This window comes from Periplaneta americana, chromosome 8 (genome assembly GCF_040183065.1).
Source record: "Periplaneta americana isolate PAMFEO1 chromosome 8, P.americana_PAMFEO1_priV1, whole genome shotgun sequence".
NCBI lineage: Eukaryota > Metazoa > Arthropoda > Insecta > Blattodea > Blattidae > Periplaneta > Periplaneta americana.
This window is the reverse complement of record NC_091124.1, coordinates 154,584,774-154,603,545: the sequence shown is the minus strand read 5'-3', so window position 1 is coordinate 154,603,545 and position 18,772 is coordinate 154,584,774. Positions and strand designations below refer to the sequence as shown.

At 36.8% G+C, this 18,772-nt stretch overlaps 1 protein-coding gene across 2 annotated transcripts in view; it reads right to left on the bottom strand.

Annotated features, from left to right (window-relative positions):
* Positions 1 to 2,126: 2,126 nt before the first annotated feature.
* Positions 2,127 to 18,772, bottom strand: part of LOC138705162 (uncharacterized) — a 265,170-nt gene continuing 248,524 nt past the window's right edge. For both annotated transcript variants that reach the window (XM_069833828.1, XM_069833829.1), the window contains one exon: positions 2,127 to 5,081. In XM_069833828.1, the coding sequence (XP_069689929.1) occupies positions 4,302 to 5,081 (780 nt within the window). In that variant the 3' untranslated portion in view covers positions 2,127 to 4,301. The remainder of the gene's footprint in view (positions 5,082 to 18,772) is intronic.

The window sequence follows — 18,772 nt, the reverse complement described above, 5'->3', positions numbered from 1 at the left end:
GGAGACAATGACATAATGACTGTTGGTAACGTCAGTGGTGGTGAGAGATACCGGTAATTATAGCTGTAGTTGTATTATGGTCCGTCCCAGGATTTTGTAGAGTGACTTGGCGCATATAATAATAATAATGATTTATTTAACCTGGCAGAGTTAAGGTCATACGGCCTTCTCTAACACTCAACCAGAGTCTATCTGTGCCGGAGTGTATTGAGGGCAGCATCAGCCCGAGGCCGCTAAGGGGTAAGATGCTCGTGGTAGAGAGTTTAGATAGAAATAATCCCCTTCCTGCAAGCGAATGGTAGCTTCGTTCAGCCAATGTCTGCTCCCAGAGCGCTTATTAGCCCTAGCCCTCCACATATCACTTGCGCAGAGGTCTTGTTTTGTCTTTCTACTCTATAGACTCCTAGGACGGACCATAGAAGCACTAATAGTAATAGTACTAAGAGTATTATCAATAACAGTAATAGTAGTTTTAGTAGGAAAAGTAATATCAACAATGATATCAGTAAAGTCGGGTTCAGATTAAATTTAACAGGCTTGAGTCTCTTGAATTCAAGCTTTGGAAAGTAAGAGGAATTATTCAAGTTATCTTCAAATCAACAAGACAGACGTTTTCAAGTTTCAAGTTAAGTTGAAATAATTTGTACTTTTACTTGCCACAATTCTTGAAACGTCTTGAGCAGTGTGAAATGCACTTCAAATCAAGCTCAAAAAGTGTGAATTCGCAAACTAGTTGTTTTCAAGCGGAAAAATATTAACAATCGTGCCATCAAGTGATAAATCAGGATTTTTAAGTACTACTCCAGAAGTAATTCTCAATTGCAGGTCTGGCGGGGTCGAGGCCGGGCGGTGCCAGGGCACTTTTATGATTTTCATATTTTCGTCAAATTTTCCATTTATAAAAAGTCATATTTATTCATATTTAAACAATTTCATAGTGAGGTATATTCCTCAGACCTAACAATCTCTATATCTAGATTCGAACCCGTATAGTTTCGTCTGACATTCCATAAGTATTCCTGTGGAAACGGTTATGATGATGATGATGGTGATTATTATTATTATTATTATTATTATTATTATTATTATTATAAAGAAGACGACGGTGGCGACGACGAAGGCAACTATTACCGGTATATACTACCGAAATCCCAGAGTCAGGGTACTTTTTTGTTTATAAATACAAAATGAAATTATAAATACACTACTTAAAATGAGTAACAAGTGCAATGATGAAGCAATATCAATGTTTCTGCACATATAGTTGGTTATGACGTTCTGTGGAATATAAAATGTGGTTTATTTCGAGATATAAATGCTCCAGATATGGCAAAGACAAAACTATTTATCTTTTTTCTTCAACATTTTCTTTGGACACGGGCAATGATGATTGCTGCAACTGAAATTCTGGCATATATAATCTTTATAGACGCCATTTGTCTTTTACTAACTTGAAACAAGTATGACTTGACAATTTATGAACAACTTAAACTTAATTTACTCGAATCCAAGTTACCTGATTCAAGTTATTTGATAAATGTGAAGTAGGCTCGGCATTAAAACTGGTATTATCATTAATAGGAGTAACAGTAGTAGTATTAGCTGTAATAATGTAAGGAATACAACAGAAGTAGTAACAGTAGCAACAACATTAGTAAAAGCACTAGCACTTGCAGCAAGGAAGGTGATAATACGGTATTCATTTCGGGTCGAGGATAGGACAATCCCACACACTGAGGCAACTGACGTGGATCTATTGTGCTATATTCAAACTTCTACGTGGACGACAAATGACCCACAAACTTTGACTGGAGTTCTCTATCAAGGAAAAAAAAAAATTGTATGCCGAAAATCCACGACACGAGATCCCAGCTTTACACCTTCTGGAAAAAGCTACATCTTCATCAAATCCATCGCTCACTGTCAGCTTTGAATATTCCAACCACAGACACAATAGCAAGTATGATAACCCCTAGGCACCGACAACCACCCAGTAGTTGTAGTATTAGAAATAGTTGTTGTAGTAGTGATAATTTCAGTCATGATTTTGATAATGATGATGTGTTGGAATGGTTCAGGAAAGTGACACACATAGGATTTGTTTAGGTACAACAGACTACTCAACATTACGAAAAAGTGGTGATTTATTTACTTCACTGGTATGATATACAAATGATTGAAAAGCTTCATATGATGATGCATCACACAGTTTCATGTTAAAAATGTCTTTTGTCTTATGATCTGCTTCACCAAGACCGATAAGTCACTTACAGCAATGTCAGATAATTTCGACGTCAGTGAAACTTACCACAAGGGATTTTTAATAACCATCCCCGCTAAACCCACAACATTTCTTGTGAGTCCACCCTGTCCCTCACCTGCATAAATATAAATAAATAAAAAATTATGAGAGCAAGATGCAGGTCAGGTGAGGGAGGGAGACACGTCCGACGAACAAACGATATCTCCTGTGTTGGCACTGTGAACGCCTTTACAAACTTGAGTCTCCAAAATTGCCGGGTATTCGAATGATTGAGGAGCTTTATGTAAAAATTGCACTCGAATGTTCCCCGCCTTTGTGACCTGTTTACTTGAATTGGTTACATTAAACTATGGATTCTCGCATAATTAAATTTTCTTATTGAAGAATAATGAATTGTTTAACACTTTTCACCAGACATTCTCATAAAATACAAATTTCTATGCATTTGATCATTGCTTCGTCTACTATTAATTATTACATGCTGCCAAAATGATAACGAATTTTGTCATATATTCATCACTAGTCCTAATTCCTCTCCAAACTCATCTATCATACAGCTGCAGAGTTCAAGTTGCCTTTCACTACGTCAAAAATCTCTGTGTACAGAATATTACTATATCTGTTGCCTTTTTGTGATAGACCTATTGCTAAACTACATTTCTCAGCAAAATCATTTAGAGCAGATTGTGCATCAGAAATAAACGAGATAAATTTCAGAGTTTCATACCAATATTTCTTGTCAAAGTTCTTTTATAGACTTTAATTTTGATCTGTAGAATTTCTGACTTTGTAACCAAATTCTGTACGCATGGGTAGTGAACTGAAAGGGACTTTTTTTATGAAAAGAGAACTAAGGTGCACAAGTTGAAGAAAAACACAGAACAATAATTCAGTACAATTTTTAGAGAAACTCAGGTGATAATAATAATTTCTATCTTATTACCTTTTCCATGCTTTCCCTACTGAGCTCTATTAGATCCCTCAACACAGCATTTTAAATTTATTAAATTAATTCATCAGGTGTACTATCACAGTGTTTGAAAATGTGGCATAAATCCTTTGAGAGATGAGTATCGGCCTGTACGACTACGTAAAACCATGCTGAGTTTATCTTCGTTGTTAGAATATTGCCCTACTGTATCTTAAAGAGTTTTTCTTTCTGCCTGTACTCTCAACGACCGATATTGACTAAAATGGTTGTACTTTCATTACAAAGTGACACTGTAACGTGGATATGGAATTGGAATAGTGTATTGAATATATTCACTTTCTTATAATATTTGTTTTAATTAAATTTCAGTCCCTTTTCTCAGTATTTCAAATTCCTTTTTTTTTCTTCAGTGAAATGTCTGTTAGAATCCAATAATTTCATGCAGCATTCTTTCTTCAAAAATAGATTTTAAAATATGTGACGAAAAATGTCGATATTTTGTGATAAAGTATTCTTTATCTAACAATACTCTGATTAATACAGAGTCCATCGTAAGTAAGTCCATGTAAGTTTCATGTACTAAAATCGAATTACAAATAAAATTATGTATTCTGGGAACATCCAGTGCAATAATTCAAGCCCCCATTCCTTGTTTGGCTTTCAGATTATTTATATGGCATAAGAAAATCACGTGTAGTTGTCTACTTGCGCGAAATACATATTTACACGACGACTAAAAACGTTTATCCTTTCTAAACGTATGAGAGACATAGCCTCAGACCCAAAGTTTACGGATGTCGGTCTTTGGAATAATAAAGAAATGACATTAAGACCTGAACCTCCCAAAACTTGTACATTTATCAGCAACTGTTGCCGATGAAGCGCAGTACACACACGTGAAGTTCGTATTCCATGTATGGGGTTCAGTTGAACTCCAAAACCCACATTATTTGTAAACGCTCCTCTTACAAGCAATTTACGTATTCTTAGACAGGTGCAAGCCAGAAAGTACTTTTGTCTATTCAACACAACACGAGGAAGCGTAATTTTCTGTACCTTACACGTTTGCACTCCGGTTCACGGAAGCTTCTCCAAGTTCGCCTGGCGTCAGTGAAGAATGCGCGGGTTGAAGCGGCCCATGTGAAGGATGAGGCCCGTCGGGTTGTGGCGCAAGAAGTAGAGGAACGGACGATCGAATTTGAGGCGAAGCGCGTTTGGAAGTCGAGCCTGTCGTGGCCTGAGAGCCAGAGGCAGAGAGGAGAGACCCAGATCGTCGAGGTCGTCGAATGCGGTGGGACCCTTCTCGTCGAGCTCGTCGCGTCCGGAGCGCTGGGGCGACGTGGGGTACACCTCGACGTGGTGGCGCGAGTCCTCCGCGCACGTGCTGAAGGTGTTGACCTGCACGATGTCCGCCAGGTGGAGGTCGCTGGCCAGGCCGTTGATGCCGCGCAAGTCGGCGTGCTCAGCGCTGAACAGGTCGCGCAGCCCCATGCGCTGCAGCGGCGCAGTCACGTTCAGCAGCGAGCGGTGCGAGAAGCGCGGCAGCTGCAGCTCCAGGCCGGGGCGATGCACCAGCGAGCGCAGCAGGCGGGACCACGCGCCTCGGCGGTACGAGGAGTCGATGAGCCGCGTCTCCAGGCGCTGCAGGCCGTCGCCCGGCGCCGTCTGGCCCTGCTGTCCCGGCAGCACCAGTATCAAACTCACCAACGAATCCTGTGTGCCCACGGAGGCTGCCGTGGCGTCCAAGATCGGGTCGTAGCCTGCCAGGAAGCCGCTGAACCATACCACGGCCGGCACGGGTACCAGCCGTCGCTGGCGCATCGCTGGTGTTACCGTAAAGTACATCTCACCGTCTCGTCCGTGAGTCGACGCCTGGCTGCAGTCCGTCTAAAATGAAAAATACACAACAATGACTCACAGCTCCGGTTAATACTTAGCTGATAACTCTTACATAAAAAAATATTGTCTTCGGCAACCATTCTTTTATCTTCTGATTGAGATTCTGGCTGATACATCTATTATCAGCCAGTAGGGTGAAGTTGCCTAATCCCCTGATACTTTTTTTAAAACTGAATGTCAGTCAAAGCTTTGCTGTTCCATCATAGCGCCAGACATCTTTCTCGAAAGAGTGCATCTTTCAGCTACTTTTGAGACATCGGCGAACTTCATAGCAAGATACCCAATCCTGTGATAGTGAAAAAAAAAAAACGTCTCACGGAATTACGGATATCACGGCATTAGGCAACTTTACCCTCTATCTCATTGACTATATGAATCAGAGGAAGAACAATTATTGTTGCATGTACATCTCAAGTGTGATTAGTGTAATCTTTACTAGTCAGCGTTGTAGACAATGGAGTTTGAAAGGCACTGGCCACCCTACCCCATTATCACCTGGCTTAGTTGTCTATGAGTGGTGCCTTATTTGTGCCGCTGCTCTGGTTCCAACCAGTTTTCGAACTGCTGACTAAATATTATGCAACCATTCTTTGCGCTAACACTTCAGTCTAAAATGATCTGCAACTTCCATATCAAACAACCACAACACACACAAGAAAATTTTCATCTATGGTACAGTAGATTATAATGCTAGTGAAGTTTATTTTTGTTTACTTTCTCTTCCATCGCGTCGGAAGTAAGAATAGATGTTTATTGACTGTAATCTCTTGTTCACAATTAATTATTATTAACGATACCCATAACATTGACTTTAGTAACAAAACTGTCATTTTAGAAAGAAACGTTAGGCTTGTAATAAAATAACTGTTCGTACAAAACAATCGAAGACAATTTCTGAATAAGAAATATATTACTGTTTAAATCGGTAACTGTATGCTCTACTCTTCCATTGATTTGATATCTAACTTATAAGCTTGCATTATACTGCTTAAGGCCAAGATCGTCGTCTTTTTACGCCTGTCGTAGGTTACACAGAAGTGTGATCTAGAATTTATCAATGCAGATGCTACCTACATAACCTTCGGTGGAAAATACTTTGCTGTATGTATGATGTATGGAGTTTTGAGAAAATCGACCAAGAACGACTCTATTGATTTGGTATATGAAGTGTTGTACGTAGCATATATTAATATTCCTAACATGTAAATAAAAACTTAACCGGTTATAATTTTACATACAGTGATATAACATAATTTTTATATCTTGTCTTAACTCCTTAATCATGGACATTTCGATATATATATATATATATACATATATATTGAGTAATTAAATCTATGTATGTATAAGCCTGAGACTACGGCCTTCAAGTCCTAAACCTTAATCCTGGAACATTGCGAGTATTTGTGACGAACGAAAATGGAAAGAATAACGGGAATATTTTTCCATACCTGCTTTTTTACCATGAGGATTATCGGAAGTCCGATTCCTATATTTAATTCATTACAAATTAACTGACTAAATTGTATCACAGGTAATACCAATGCCGTGAGTGATGTTCATTTGGTGATAAATTTACAAGCAGCGCAGCGCAGCTGCGAGTAAATTTATCCAAAGTGAATAGGAGAAATAACATTTGTTTGTGTTATGTCAGGAGTATAATAACATGTAACAGCATTAATAAGCTATGCAGATAAATACGAAATATCGTGTAAAAGAATAACTTAAACAGGCCTACAATAACAAACCTACAATATTTCTTTACATCCATTTTAATAATGATGTATCGGTAGGTATCATATTTTTAATTCGCCTCTGTCACATCATACTAATTATGTGGAGAGAAGTTATCGCAGTATAAACACTGCCTAACTGAACATCGTAAGAGGTTCACCTATCAATCCCTGATTAAATGTATTGTTTTTTATTGCAGCAAGTGCAACCATGAAGGAAGTTAAAATAATATCTACAAAGTAAGATCATATACATTTTCTATGTGTGGTTAACTGTATAAATTCATTGTAAATATGTGTATTAAAATTCTGTAACACACTGAGTTGTGTATATTGTAAATAAACGTGGTGACGTATGCGAAATGTAAGGTGGTTTAATACTTTAAAAGTGCATTCACGGAACACTAGAAACATGTAGTTCCACGACTGTACCGATAAGTTTAGTTGTGGTTCTGCCTGTATGAGGAACACTACCTTACGTGCTGCTTATGGTCATACCTATAGTCGATGTTGCAGTTAACCTTGCGGTTTGAAAAACCCCAAACGCTCTGTCTAGTCATTACACACATTTTTGTTAGTTGATTATAAAATGAATATATTTCTGAATTAATAATTTAACCACGTACTGAACTGTTAATCTAATAATTAGAGCCTTTTTAAATCTGAGCGTATGTTGAAAGACCTATTAGAGATAAACACGTTTCCACACATTTGGGAACGATAGGCCCAATTTTTATTTTGCCTTTTTTGCCTATTTTAGCTCCCGTTGCCTATTATAAGGTTAAATGCCTTTTTATAGCCTTTTTTACGTCGTTATTATAAATTTTCTATACTTCTAATTCATTTAAAAGAAACCGTACATAAATTGTATCAAAAAACATAAAAGAACGGTTGTACAAAATAAAAATATATATTCACCTCACACAGATATTTGCTGAGAATCTTATTCTCCAGCAATACATATGTTTCCAGGAAGTCGTAAATTTTTCTCCCCTACCGATTCCGTCTTTTATATCGCTTAACAAAGATGTTTGAACATTATAACAGGTCACTTCGGAGTTTACCAGCGAAAGAAAGGGGATGAGGGAAGTATTAAAAGTAGGTCCCGTTACTGTTGTCGCTTGCACGCACAAGTCACGCGTTCTTTGAAGTCTCTAATCCCTTCTCACACCCCTCTTTTTGAGACAATACACAGTCGGTTTTTCCCGATCTGTGAAAGAAAGTACAGACAGTACTTCTGTAATAAGTTGTTTTAAGTTTGCTCCAATCACTTCAGTAGAAGTAGATCTTTTTCCACCATGAAAAATGTTCTCTCTGACAGGAGGCTCACTATGACAGTTGATAACTTAAAAAAGCATCTTGTTGTGACATGTAACTAAGGAAAGTGAGTACCGTATCGGATAGTTTATTACGTTTTTGTCTATTTTTTTATTCTGGTGTAGTTAAGGCCATCAGGCGTGGTTTCCATGAATAATAAATGCCTATCTCACTGCCTATTTTTACTATTTTAGTTTCTATATGCCTGCCTATTTTAACCAAAATAAATACCTAAACATCCGGGCTCTACTAATAATATATACAGATTGAATATGAATTATATACCAATAGCACATAATATTGTAATCAGTCCTTTAAGTCCCAACATTAGCCATCATTATATGTTTTTAATAATAACGTGACCATTGCTCCAAGGATGTTTCCCATTAAAATAAACATTTTCACTTTGTTGGGATGCAGACGGTTTCGCATTTAACTGATTAAGTTTTCAGTTTTGGATAACAGTCTTTCCGAGGGAACTGAAAATCCCAGTGAATACATATGCTTCCTGACCAAATAATAATAATAATAATAATAATAATAATAATAATAATAATAATAATAATAATAATAATTTATTTTAGCTGGCAGAGTTAAGGCCGTAAGGCCTTCTCTTCCACACAACCAGCAAAAAGTGTATATACATATGCATGAACTTACAAAGAATTCAACAATTTGATATAGATGAGAGTTACATGTATACAAGAGTTATTTACGAATTAAACAACAAAATACTATGAACTATTAATTAAATACTGAAATAAACTGTGTAGCAGAATTAAACTAAAATACATAGAATGTTAATATATTTCAAATTATATTAGATAATAGAAAGAGATTATTATGAGACAATTTTGAAAATGCAGCACAATCAGGATGATGTCTAAAGAAAAAAAGCAACAGTGTAGTCTGTAATATTTTAAATCAATATGATTGGAGTGAAATGCTAATAAGGTTATCTTTTAAGCTGTTCTTAAAGGTGTTTGTTGTCTTGCAGCCCCTCATACTTTGTGACAAGGAATTCCATTGACGCGAGGTGGATATTGTAAAAGATGAGGAATAACAAGATGTTCTATGAAGAGGTATATTTAGCGTGCCACAGATAAGTGATCTGGTATTTACGTCGTGGTTAGAGTATAGATAAGAGAAACGAGACGAAAGGTAATTTGGTGTTGAGGTGTGCAGAATTCGAAAGAGTAAAGACAAAGAGTGTAAAGTTCTGTGTTCTTTAAGTCGGAGCCACGAGAGACTTGCGAAGGACGGTGATATGTGATCATATCGTCGGATGTTGCACACGTATCTGATGCACATATTCTGAGCTCGCTGTAACTTGACTGACAGTTCAGAACTTAGGTCACTTAACAAAAGTCACAATAATCGAAGTGCGGCATTACTAGGGTTTGTACTAGGGTAAGTTTTAGTTGCTGGGGCAAGAAGTTTCTCAAGCGACACAAAGAGTGAAAGGAGGAACAGATTTTTTTTATCGTTTCTTTAACTTGAAAATTCCAACTTAGATTATTATCAAAAAAGAAGCCAAGATTTTTTACGACAGATGAATAAGGGATTAGCGTGTTGTTAAGGGTAACAACTGAAAGATTACTGTTATTAAGGGAGTTAACTAAACGCTTATGTCCAATAATTATGGCTTGAGTCTTACTTGGATTAAGTGCGAGTCCGAAATTGGCCGCCCAAGTGGAGACAGTGGCTAGGTCACAATTTAACTTAGTTATGGGTGAATAAACTATGATGAAAGGAACGGATGAGTGTAAACAAAATATTGGGTTTGTTTAGTTGTGCATGAAAAATAATGAATACGTGTCTGAAATTTGGGTAGTAGTTACAAACGATTCGTAATGTCTGAGTGAATCGTTGGAATCGACTCCTGAAAAAGAATCGTGCTGCACAGCACCAGTTTCAAACCCTAATACTATTATGAATTACTTCCTCTTTTTCGATACTATCAATAATTGCCTGAACTATCGATAGCGATTGTTTCGATAGTTGATGTCATAACTGTCGATAGTACTATCGACTACCATTCATCACTAGGATGAAATCACTTCATTTTGGGTTCTTGTAGTCTATTAGTAGCACGGCGTAACACAATGACCATGATGTTTAGTCGGTTCAAAGGACTGAACTGTGCTATATATAGGATCACGACTTTAACTTAACATTGATAATATGAATAAAAAGTTTGAGTTTTAAGCTAACCTTTTCATGTTGTCAGTGTAGACAAAGGCTGCAATATTTGCCCTTTAGAAGAGACGTCTATCGCAAATCCAGCAACTGCCGGATGATGATGAACCTAGAGGCAATTCTTACAAAGGAAGCCTATTTTTATCCACGAAAACCTTGTTACTTCCGGCCTTGTACAATGACACAGTCTACGGACACGACGAACGCTGTCCTATGTCAGTGAGATACTTTGAGATTCTGGCCGACGTACGGCACCTACTTCCTCCTCTGAAGCACGAGACAAGTGGAATGACCGCACATCTATTCGTGATACAATTTTCTCTATTTTGTTAGTTGGTTATTTAACGACTCTGTATCACCTACGATGTTATTTAGCGTCGATGGGATTGGTGATAGCGAAATGGTATTTGGGAAGATGAGGCCTAGAATTCGCCATAAATTACCTGACATTTGCCTTACAGTTGGAAAAACTTCGGGGAAAAAACCCAACCAGGTAATCAGTCCAAGCGGGAATCGAACCCGCACCCGAGCGCAACTTCGGATTGGAAGGCAAGCGCCTCAGCTGACTGAGCTATACCGATGGATAATTTTCTTTATTCGACACGTCAAAATTCAGAGCTTAACTTACATGCAAACACCGCCTGAATATCTCAAGCCTTAAAATATATGAATAAAATAGTGCAATGAGGGTAACACGTACTTTCCTCATTGTATATCTTGAGCGTTCCACGAGTATTCAGTTCCTTTACAACGCAGCAAATAACAGCACTCCCTATTTTCATTTTTAAATAAATGTTAAAGAAATATACAAAGAGAAACTTATCTATTAGGCATCCAAACAAGATGATGAATGTTCGTTTACTGGATTACACACTACATACGATCATTGTAATTCCCAAAAGTAAGATATTTTAATTCGTTTAGAAACTGTATGGCTAAATAGATTCAATTAATATTAGAGGAAAAAAATTCCCTCTGGCACCGAGATTGAACTTCGGCGTAGCTCAGTGGTTGGAGCATTTGGTATGTAGAACCAAGGACCCAGGTTCGATCCCCGGCGCCGGAGGGAATTTTTCTCCTCTAATATTTTATTGTTACCATAACAGACGTATTCTGTAGGACGAAAAAATTAATCTTTACGTAGATTATTCGAGCAACAGTGCATATTACTGTAGAATCCCGGCCACCAAGCCACTCAACTGAGTGCGCTCCTTGTATAATGACAGTTGACTTCATATAAAAATGTCAACCTACATGTCGAACTTGAGTCAGGACATAAAGGAAATAACACTGGAGGAGAGAGATTCGATCCGGTGCTGTGGACTAAACTTTGGCGTAGCTCAATGGTTAGACTGCTAGGTACGTAAAACCAAGGATCCGGGTTCGATACTCGACGCCGGAGCGAATTTTTGTGCTCTAATATTAATTGTTACCATAACAGACGTATTCTGTAGGATAAAAAAAAATTAATCTTTACGTACATAAATAGATTCATGTTAATTAATTTTGCACATAATCTATACTAATAATAAATCTGTAGCCGAAATTTTTCTGGTAATTTTCGATTTTCCAAAAATAATTGGTCCTAACATATATAATTAACTGCACTGAAACCGAAAATCGCATTTTTGAAATTTTTGTTTGTATGTCTGTTTGTATGTTTGTTACCTTTTCACGTGATAATGGCTGAACCGAATTATATGAAAATTGGAATTCAAAATACTTTATTTAAAAGGGGGGTTATAAGGGGACCTGAATTAAATAAATCGAAATATCTCGCTTATTATTTATTTTCATGAAAAATGTTACATAACAAACGTTTCTTTAAACATGATTTCCGATAAGTTTTATTCTTTACAAAATTTTGATAGGACTGACATTTAATGAGATAAATGAGTTTTAAAATTAAAATAACGCCATCTAAGACGGTGCAATGAATTAAGAACAAATGACTTCGTCTATAAGGAGCCTTGGACAACAACAATCGAAACAGGGGTCTTGGACATCAACAATCGAAAGCTATTAAACATAGCCTACAGAGAATATTTCTGTGTTTGTATGAAGTAATATCAGAAGCTAAATTAACCGATTTGTATAATTAATTACTATTTCACCATTGGAAAGTGTAGTTTCTCTAGATGGACATAATGCTATAATGTTATTACAGTAACGTCTGTGTAAATCGAGGACAGGTGAGATTAAAATAGCTTCTTATGCACAGAAAATTTGATAGGCTATTTTGTACATTCGTTTTCTGTAGTTCTTAAAATAATATTTATGTACACTCATTTTAATCTCAGAGAATTTACGAACAACGAGAGTGTATTGATTTAGTATGCAGTAATAGTACGTTAGCTTAGCAATCCATTATTTTATAATTCAAATTTTAACTATGCTCAATTGAATCGTGTTAAAATGCATAAAATATATATGCAATAAATGCAATGCAAAAAAAAAATGGGTAATGAGCGAAGCAGATTATCTTGCGCTGTTGTAAAAGTTGTTCCCTGGATCAAACGTCCTATTTTAATTATGTAATTACTTCATATTTATTTCTAGCAGGTGCAGCGGAGCGCACGGGTACGGCAGTTAACTTATATAGAATAGTTTTAGGCCTACGTACATTCACTTCTAATACTATTTATTTTTATTAAATAAGTTAAAATATATTAGAGCTTGCTTCAGTGACTTACGCATGACAAATGAGTTCATAATGAGTGTCCGGTAATCTTTTAGGGTGCTATTCATAGACATTTCTCTAGCCCGCGCTATGAGCGTGCTAAACTAGCCCCGACTATCGACTGTTTACTTGTATAGGATTCATATCATATCATATCGCTAACACTGGTTTATGCATACGAAAAGCGTTAGTTCGCTGATCATCCACCGGAAGCCCGCGCTAAGAATGTCTATGAATACGGCTCGTAGAAGTTACACGCTCTTTAGTAATCTAGGTCTACCTATTTCTGGCGCAGTGGGGAGATAACATTCATTTAAAATTAATCTAAGTATAAATATTTATGCATATAATAATTTCTCATAGAGAAACATAACTCCATTGATACTAACTTCATTGTTTTATTTGTCGCTTTATTCCACGTAACAACAAAAAATCGCTCTGATGAATTTTCAAGTAGATCGAAATGGAGTGCTTTGACATCAATTTACTGAAATCATCTTTCATGTGCACAGTTTCAGAATAAATTGATTAGTAGATAGGCCTACTTATTGTGGAAGAAATCCGTCGGGTAGTTCAGAAGAAATCGTTGTATACAGAGAGACAAACAGAGAGCAGAGACGCCATCATAAAAAACACTTTTTTATAGCAGAGATACTGAGCAAGCCATTTCGCGAAGATATCTAAATCCTCCTTTTGTACTATTCAAAACGTTATCATCATATTATGTAAATATAACGGGAAAGTAATGTGTAGGCTATGTAACTGTATACTAATTTAGGTATGTTATGATTTGTTGTAATGAAATTGTATGAAGAACGCTTCAAGTTATTATTATTATTATTATTATTATTATTATTATTATTATTATTATTATTATTACTTATTTATGGTTTTTAACAAACTCGGAGGTTCATTACCGCCCTCACATAAGCCCGCCATCTGTCCCTATCCTGTGCAAGCTTAATCCAGTTTCTACAATCATATCCCACCTACCTCAAATCCATTTTATATTACCATCCCATCTACGTCTTGGCCTCACCAAAGATCGTTTTCCTTCCGGCCTCCCACCTAACACTCTATAAGCATTTCTGGATTCGTCCATACGTGCTACATGCCCTGCCCATCTCAAACGTCTGGATTTAAGGTTCCTAATTATGTAAGGGGAAGAATATAATGCTGCAGTTCTGCGTTGTGTAACTTTCTCCATTCTCCTGTAACTTCATCACTCTTAGCCCCAAATATTTTCCTAAGCACCTTATTCTCAAACACCCTTAACCTCTGTTCCTCTCAAAGTGAGAATCCAAGTTTCACAACCGTACAGAACCGGTAACTTTTTATAAATTCTAACTTTCAGGTTTTTGACAGCAGACTGGATGACAAAAGCTTCTCAACCGAATAATAACAGACGTTTCTCATATTTATTCTGCGTTTAATTTCCTCCAAAGTGTCATTTATATTTGTTACTGTTGCTCGAAGACATTTTAATTTTTCCACCTCTTCAATGGATAAATTTCCAATTTTTATATTTCCATTTCGTACAATATTCTAGTCACGAGATATAATCATATACTTTGTCTTTTTGGGATTTACTTCGAAACCTATTTCTTTACTTGATTCAAGCAAAATTTCCGTGTTTCCCTTATTATTATTATTATTATTATTATTATTATTATCATCATCATCATCATCGTCGTCATTATTAATATTTATTTCATTACTCTTAAAAAGAAATATGTACCTATGTTGCCAAGTCACGTTACGCCACTAAATATGCCAATCGACACCCTCAACCCATAAACGTATAATATTATTACGGAGGCAATCAATTCCGCTCTCTAGGTGCCCCATCATAGAAATGAAATTATCGACGGAGTCCAGGAATAGCTTAGTTTAAACGAAATTCTAGCCTTAATCAAGGCTTGCTCCATATAGGTAGCTTTCAGGTGATAGATCAACCCTGTGGCGATGTACATTTGGGAAGGACCTAGTTCTCCGAATTTCAGCGATTTTGGTAACAATTTCCTCAAACACAGTGAAGCCATTGTCTGAGTTATTATTACCCCGAAGGGTAAGAGCGACATACAGCTGCGTTCATTTCAGTGAACTATTCTATTACTTTGTCTCCCAGCTAGACTCATCCTCACCCGTACTAGACAAATCTCCTAAGATTCACTGTGTATGTAGGTACAGCACATGTTCCTTTCTTCTCATTTCAACTGTTTACAGATATGCTACGAATATAATAATGGAATGTAGAGAGCCTGTAACGATATTGATGCCTATCACGGGAAATTGGCAAAATCCCGAGGTAAACTCCAATTGTAAACCCATCAGCCATATGTATTAAACATAGTTTCTTCCACTATGTGTTAAAATAATCATGAAACAGTAATGTTATTTTCATCCATGTTCGAAAAGGAAGGAAAATTTTGACAATAATTGTTATCAGCGTTATTAATGCAAATCTATCTTTCAGGTATAGCTCCCTGTGAAGCTGATTTGAATAATTTCAAGAGAAAAATTGTTCCGGGGCCGGGTATGGAACCCGGGACCTTTGGCTAAACGCACCAAAGCTCTTACGACGTGTATTATGCAAATCTAGCTTTCAGATGTTCCCAAGCTGAAATTGATAGCCTAGACGCATCCTATCAGTGTCTCGTTTTTGCTTTTTAAGGCAATAAGTTTCTTTATCAATAAGAAGAAACGTTATCCGAAGCGCGCTGTAACAGAGAATACACTTTAAAATATGCGTGGTGAGTTTGGAGTTGAGAAATAATACAATAATCGTAAAATTAATGACAGTAATGTAAGAATGTTACTTAGAGTCACACGTAATGACTTTAAATATTACCCTGGACCAATGAGAAACGTCTATTTCTGCAGACTGAGAAAAACAGTTCGTTACGTTTGTAGCTGAAGTAGGCACGATGCGTAATTTATTTCATTTAATTCGTAACACCACTTTTTTTCTTTCTTTTCGGGTACGTATTAAGAAGATCACAATTTCTAAAGATTTTCGATCCGAGATACCATTTCACATCTATTTTCTTCACAAACATTTCCATAGTATCTACCTGAAATTGAATGATCTTAAAACATGCATTATCATCATTTTGTCGTTGCATTAGGTAGGTTCTGATACGCACTATCGGAAAATTCATGCATTAAACAGGTTTTACAGCAGAGCCTTATTTTATACGCCTCTTTATATGAGAATATGTCAAAATTTTATACCCATAGTTACTAAATTTAATAGAGTATGTCCCAGAGTAGCTGGTTTGGTGTATAACTCAATTTCATAAAAAAACTACATTAAGCAGATTTTGAACCGGACCCCTTCATTTGTCCACAATATCTGGACTGCGCGTGCGCGTGAACATCGTGTGTGTGTGTGTGTGTGTGTTGGTGAATCAGCTGGCCTCAATGGGCCTCGGATAATTGCTTCTTCCTGCCAATCTCACACGAGTAAAAACTTGTGTCTTATTTTTAAAGCTGTAAAGAGGAACCCTATTAAACTAGTTTCTGTAGACGACATTCCTAAGAAGTTGATCGACCAGTTACCCGCCATCATGATGCTTCCGGCCAGAACCTGACTCCACATATAAGGAACCTATTGGTTTACACCGGCTGTGCAAGTCTTCGTACCTTTTTTCGTTATGGTTCATGAATGAGTTTGATATCAAAAGAAATCATATTTGTCACAAAATTAGTCCTTAAGACTTTATAGGGCGATATCACTACTTATCGTTCCACTTCCTTACTGCACCAAGTACAGATACATTATTTGAGATTTTCAAGAAAATATAGGCTACTTTACAGCATTTCTGATACCGAAATGTAGTTTTGATAAGTCGTTTACTGACCATATTTTATTCATATTTAATATCCATAAATCAATTTATCATACAGCTGTTTACATAAAATTGAAAATAATATCGGTACTAATAAATGTACATTTCTGACACTGACACTGAAATATGGTTTTGACACACCCTTTAATGAGCAGATTTTATTCGTGTTCAATATTTACAAATCAATTCATCATGAAAATGTGTAGATGCATGAAATGTATAATTACTTTTTCATATTTCTTGCACTAAAATGTTGTTTGGAAAACTCTCTATTGAGAACATTTTTCTTTGTGTTTATTTAATACAGAGAGAGGCAGCGAAAAGTTACCGCAGGGGACGTCGGGGAACAGATTGTCCGGAATCCATTGTTCGACTCACCAGTAAGCTGTAGCAGCGCGGGCGGGCAGGAGTTCAGTTTCATTACCGTAGGCCAGCCGTGGCGAGAACGTGACTCGCGAGACATTGTGGCTCGCAGTGACATAATAGCTGTGCATTTCACTTGCTTCTAACCTCCGCCAATCCCCACCCTCTCACTCACTGGAGTCAAACTCCGTTCCATTTGTATTTGTCTCTGACCTGCGAGTGGCATATGTTTCTCTCGAAACCATGTACGAAAGTTCCAAGTAGGATGGGAGGACGCATTTTTTTGCTGTCAATATGATGAGAATATTAAATGTATGATTTGTTCACAAGTATTACGAGGAAAACAGTTGTATAACATAAAAAGGCATTGTACTACATGTTACTGATGAAACATTAAAAGGTTAAATGTTATTGTTGTTGTTATCATCATCATCATCATCATCATCATCATCATCATCATAATCATCTCTGTACGTCGACCCTTTTTCAGCAGATGTACGAATAATGCGGTTAGCTCTTCAATTTGATCTCACTGATTTACTATGTGATGACAAATGAAAGCTAGATGTAAGGACTTGACAAATGTTGAACTTTCAAATCTTTGCCAAAAAAATAAATATCCGAAGCTTCGTTCTTTCGCTTGCTCTGTTGAAGCCATGTTCGCTACAACTTACGTTTGTGAAAAATTATATTCAACAATTAAAATAGTAAAAACCAAATTTAGATAACGACTGACAGACAAATACCTTCGTGATCAACTACTACTGGCAGTAAGTGACATAATTCCTGATTTTGAAACTTTGTCGCAGAGACATTCTGTAGACAGTTAATTTTTAGGTTGTGATATTGTTCATTTGTTGTTCATTTCTTTCTTCGTTACACGTACTAAACATTAGTTTGTAGCCCTGTACTGTATAAAATTATATTTAAGTGCTTGACGTAAGGAAAATGAAAATCCGTTAATAAGTCAGACAGTTGCTTCACTTCCCCTTCGGGTGTCTGCCTCCCTCCATAGCACCTATGCACGTTGCAGGTTACACGTGGCTCGGCGCACGATTACATTTTCGCCACCGCTGCCCTATGTGAACGGAACGGACTCTAAGGGTTCAATTGTTAATGATCATCATCAAACATGTTTTTGGCAAGTCCTTTACTGAGTAGATTTGGTTCATATTTAACATCTACAAGTCAATTCATCCCGAAGGCGTGTACATGAAACATGTAAAATAAATATTATCTTCATCCTTCACGATTCTAAACGAAGTGGTTCGTTTCGGTACATGAAACGAAATCGTCGGTTATACATTTCAACGGTCTTCCTATTTTTCTTTATTCTTCGGATAGATAATTCAAAATCTTAACATGTATGTGATCTTAACATATGTTGTAAGCCTATCCAGTTTTGCCTGTAATTTCTGATTTTTTAAAACAGATGCAATTTATCGTCACCATCTTTCCATAAATTGGGGCTAGTAGCATGTTACGGTCTTTTCCCAGCGTTTTAACAGTATGCCCAATGATCTCTTGCCCACAGGA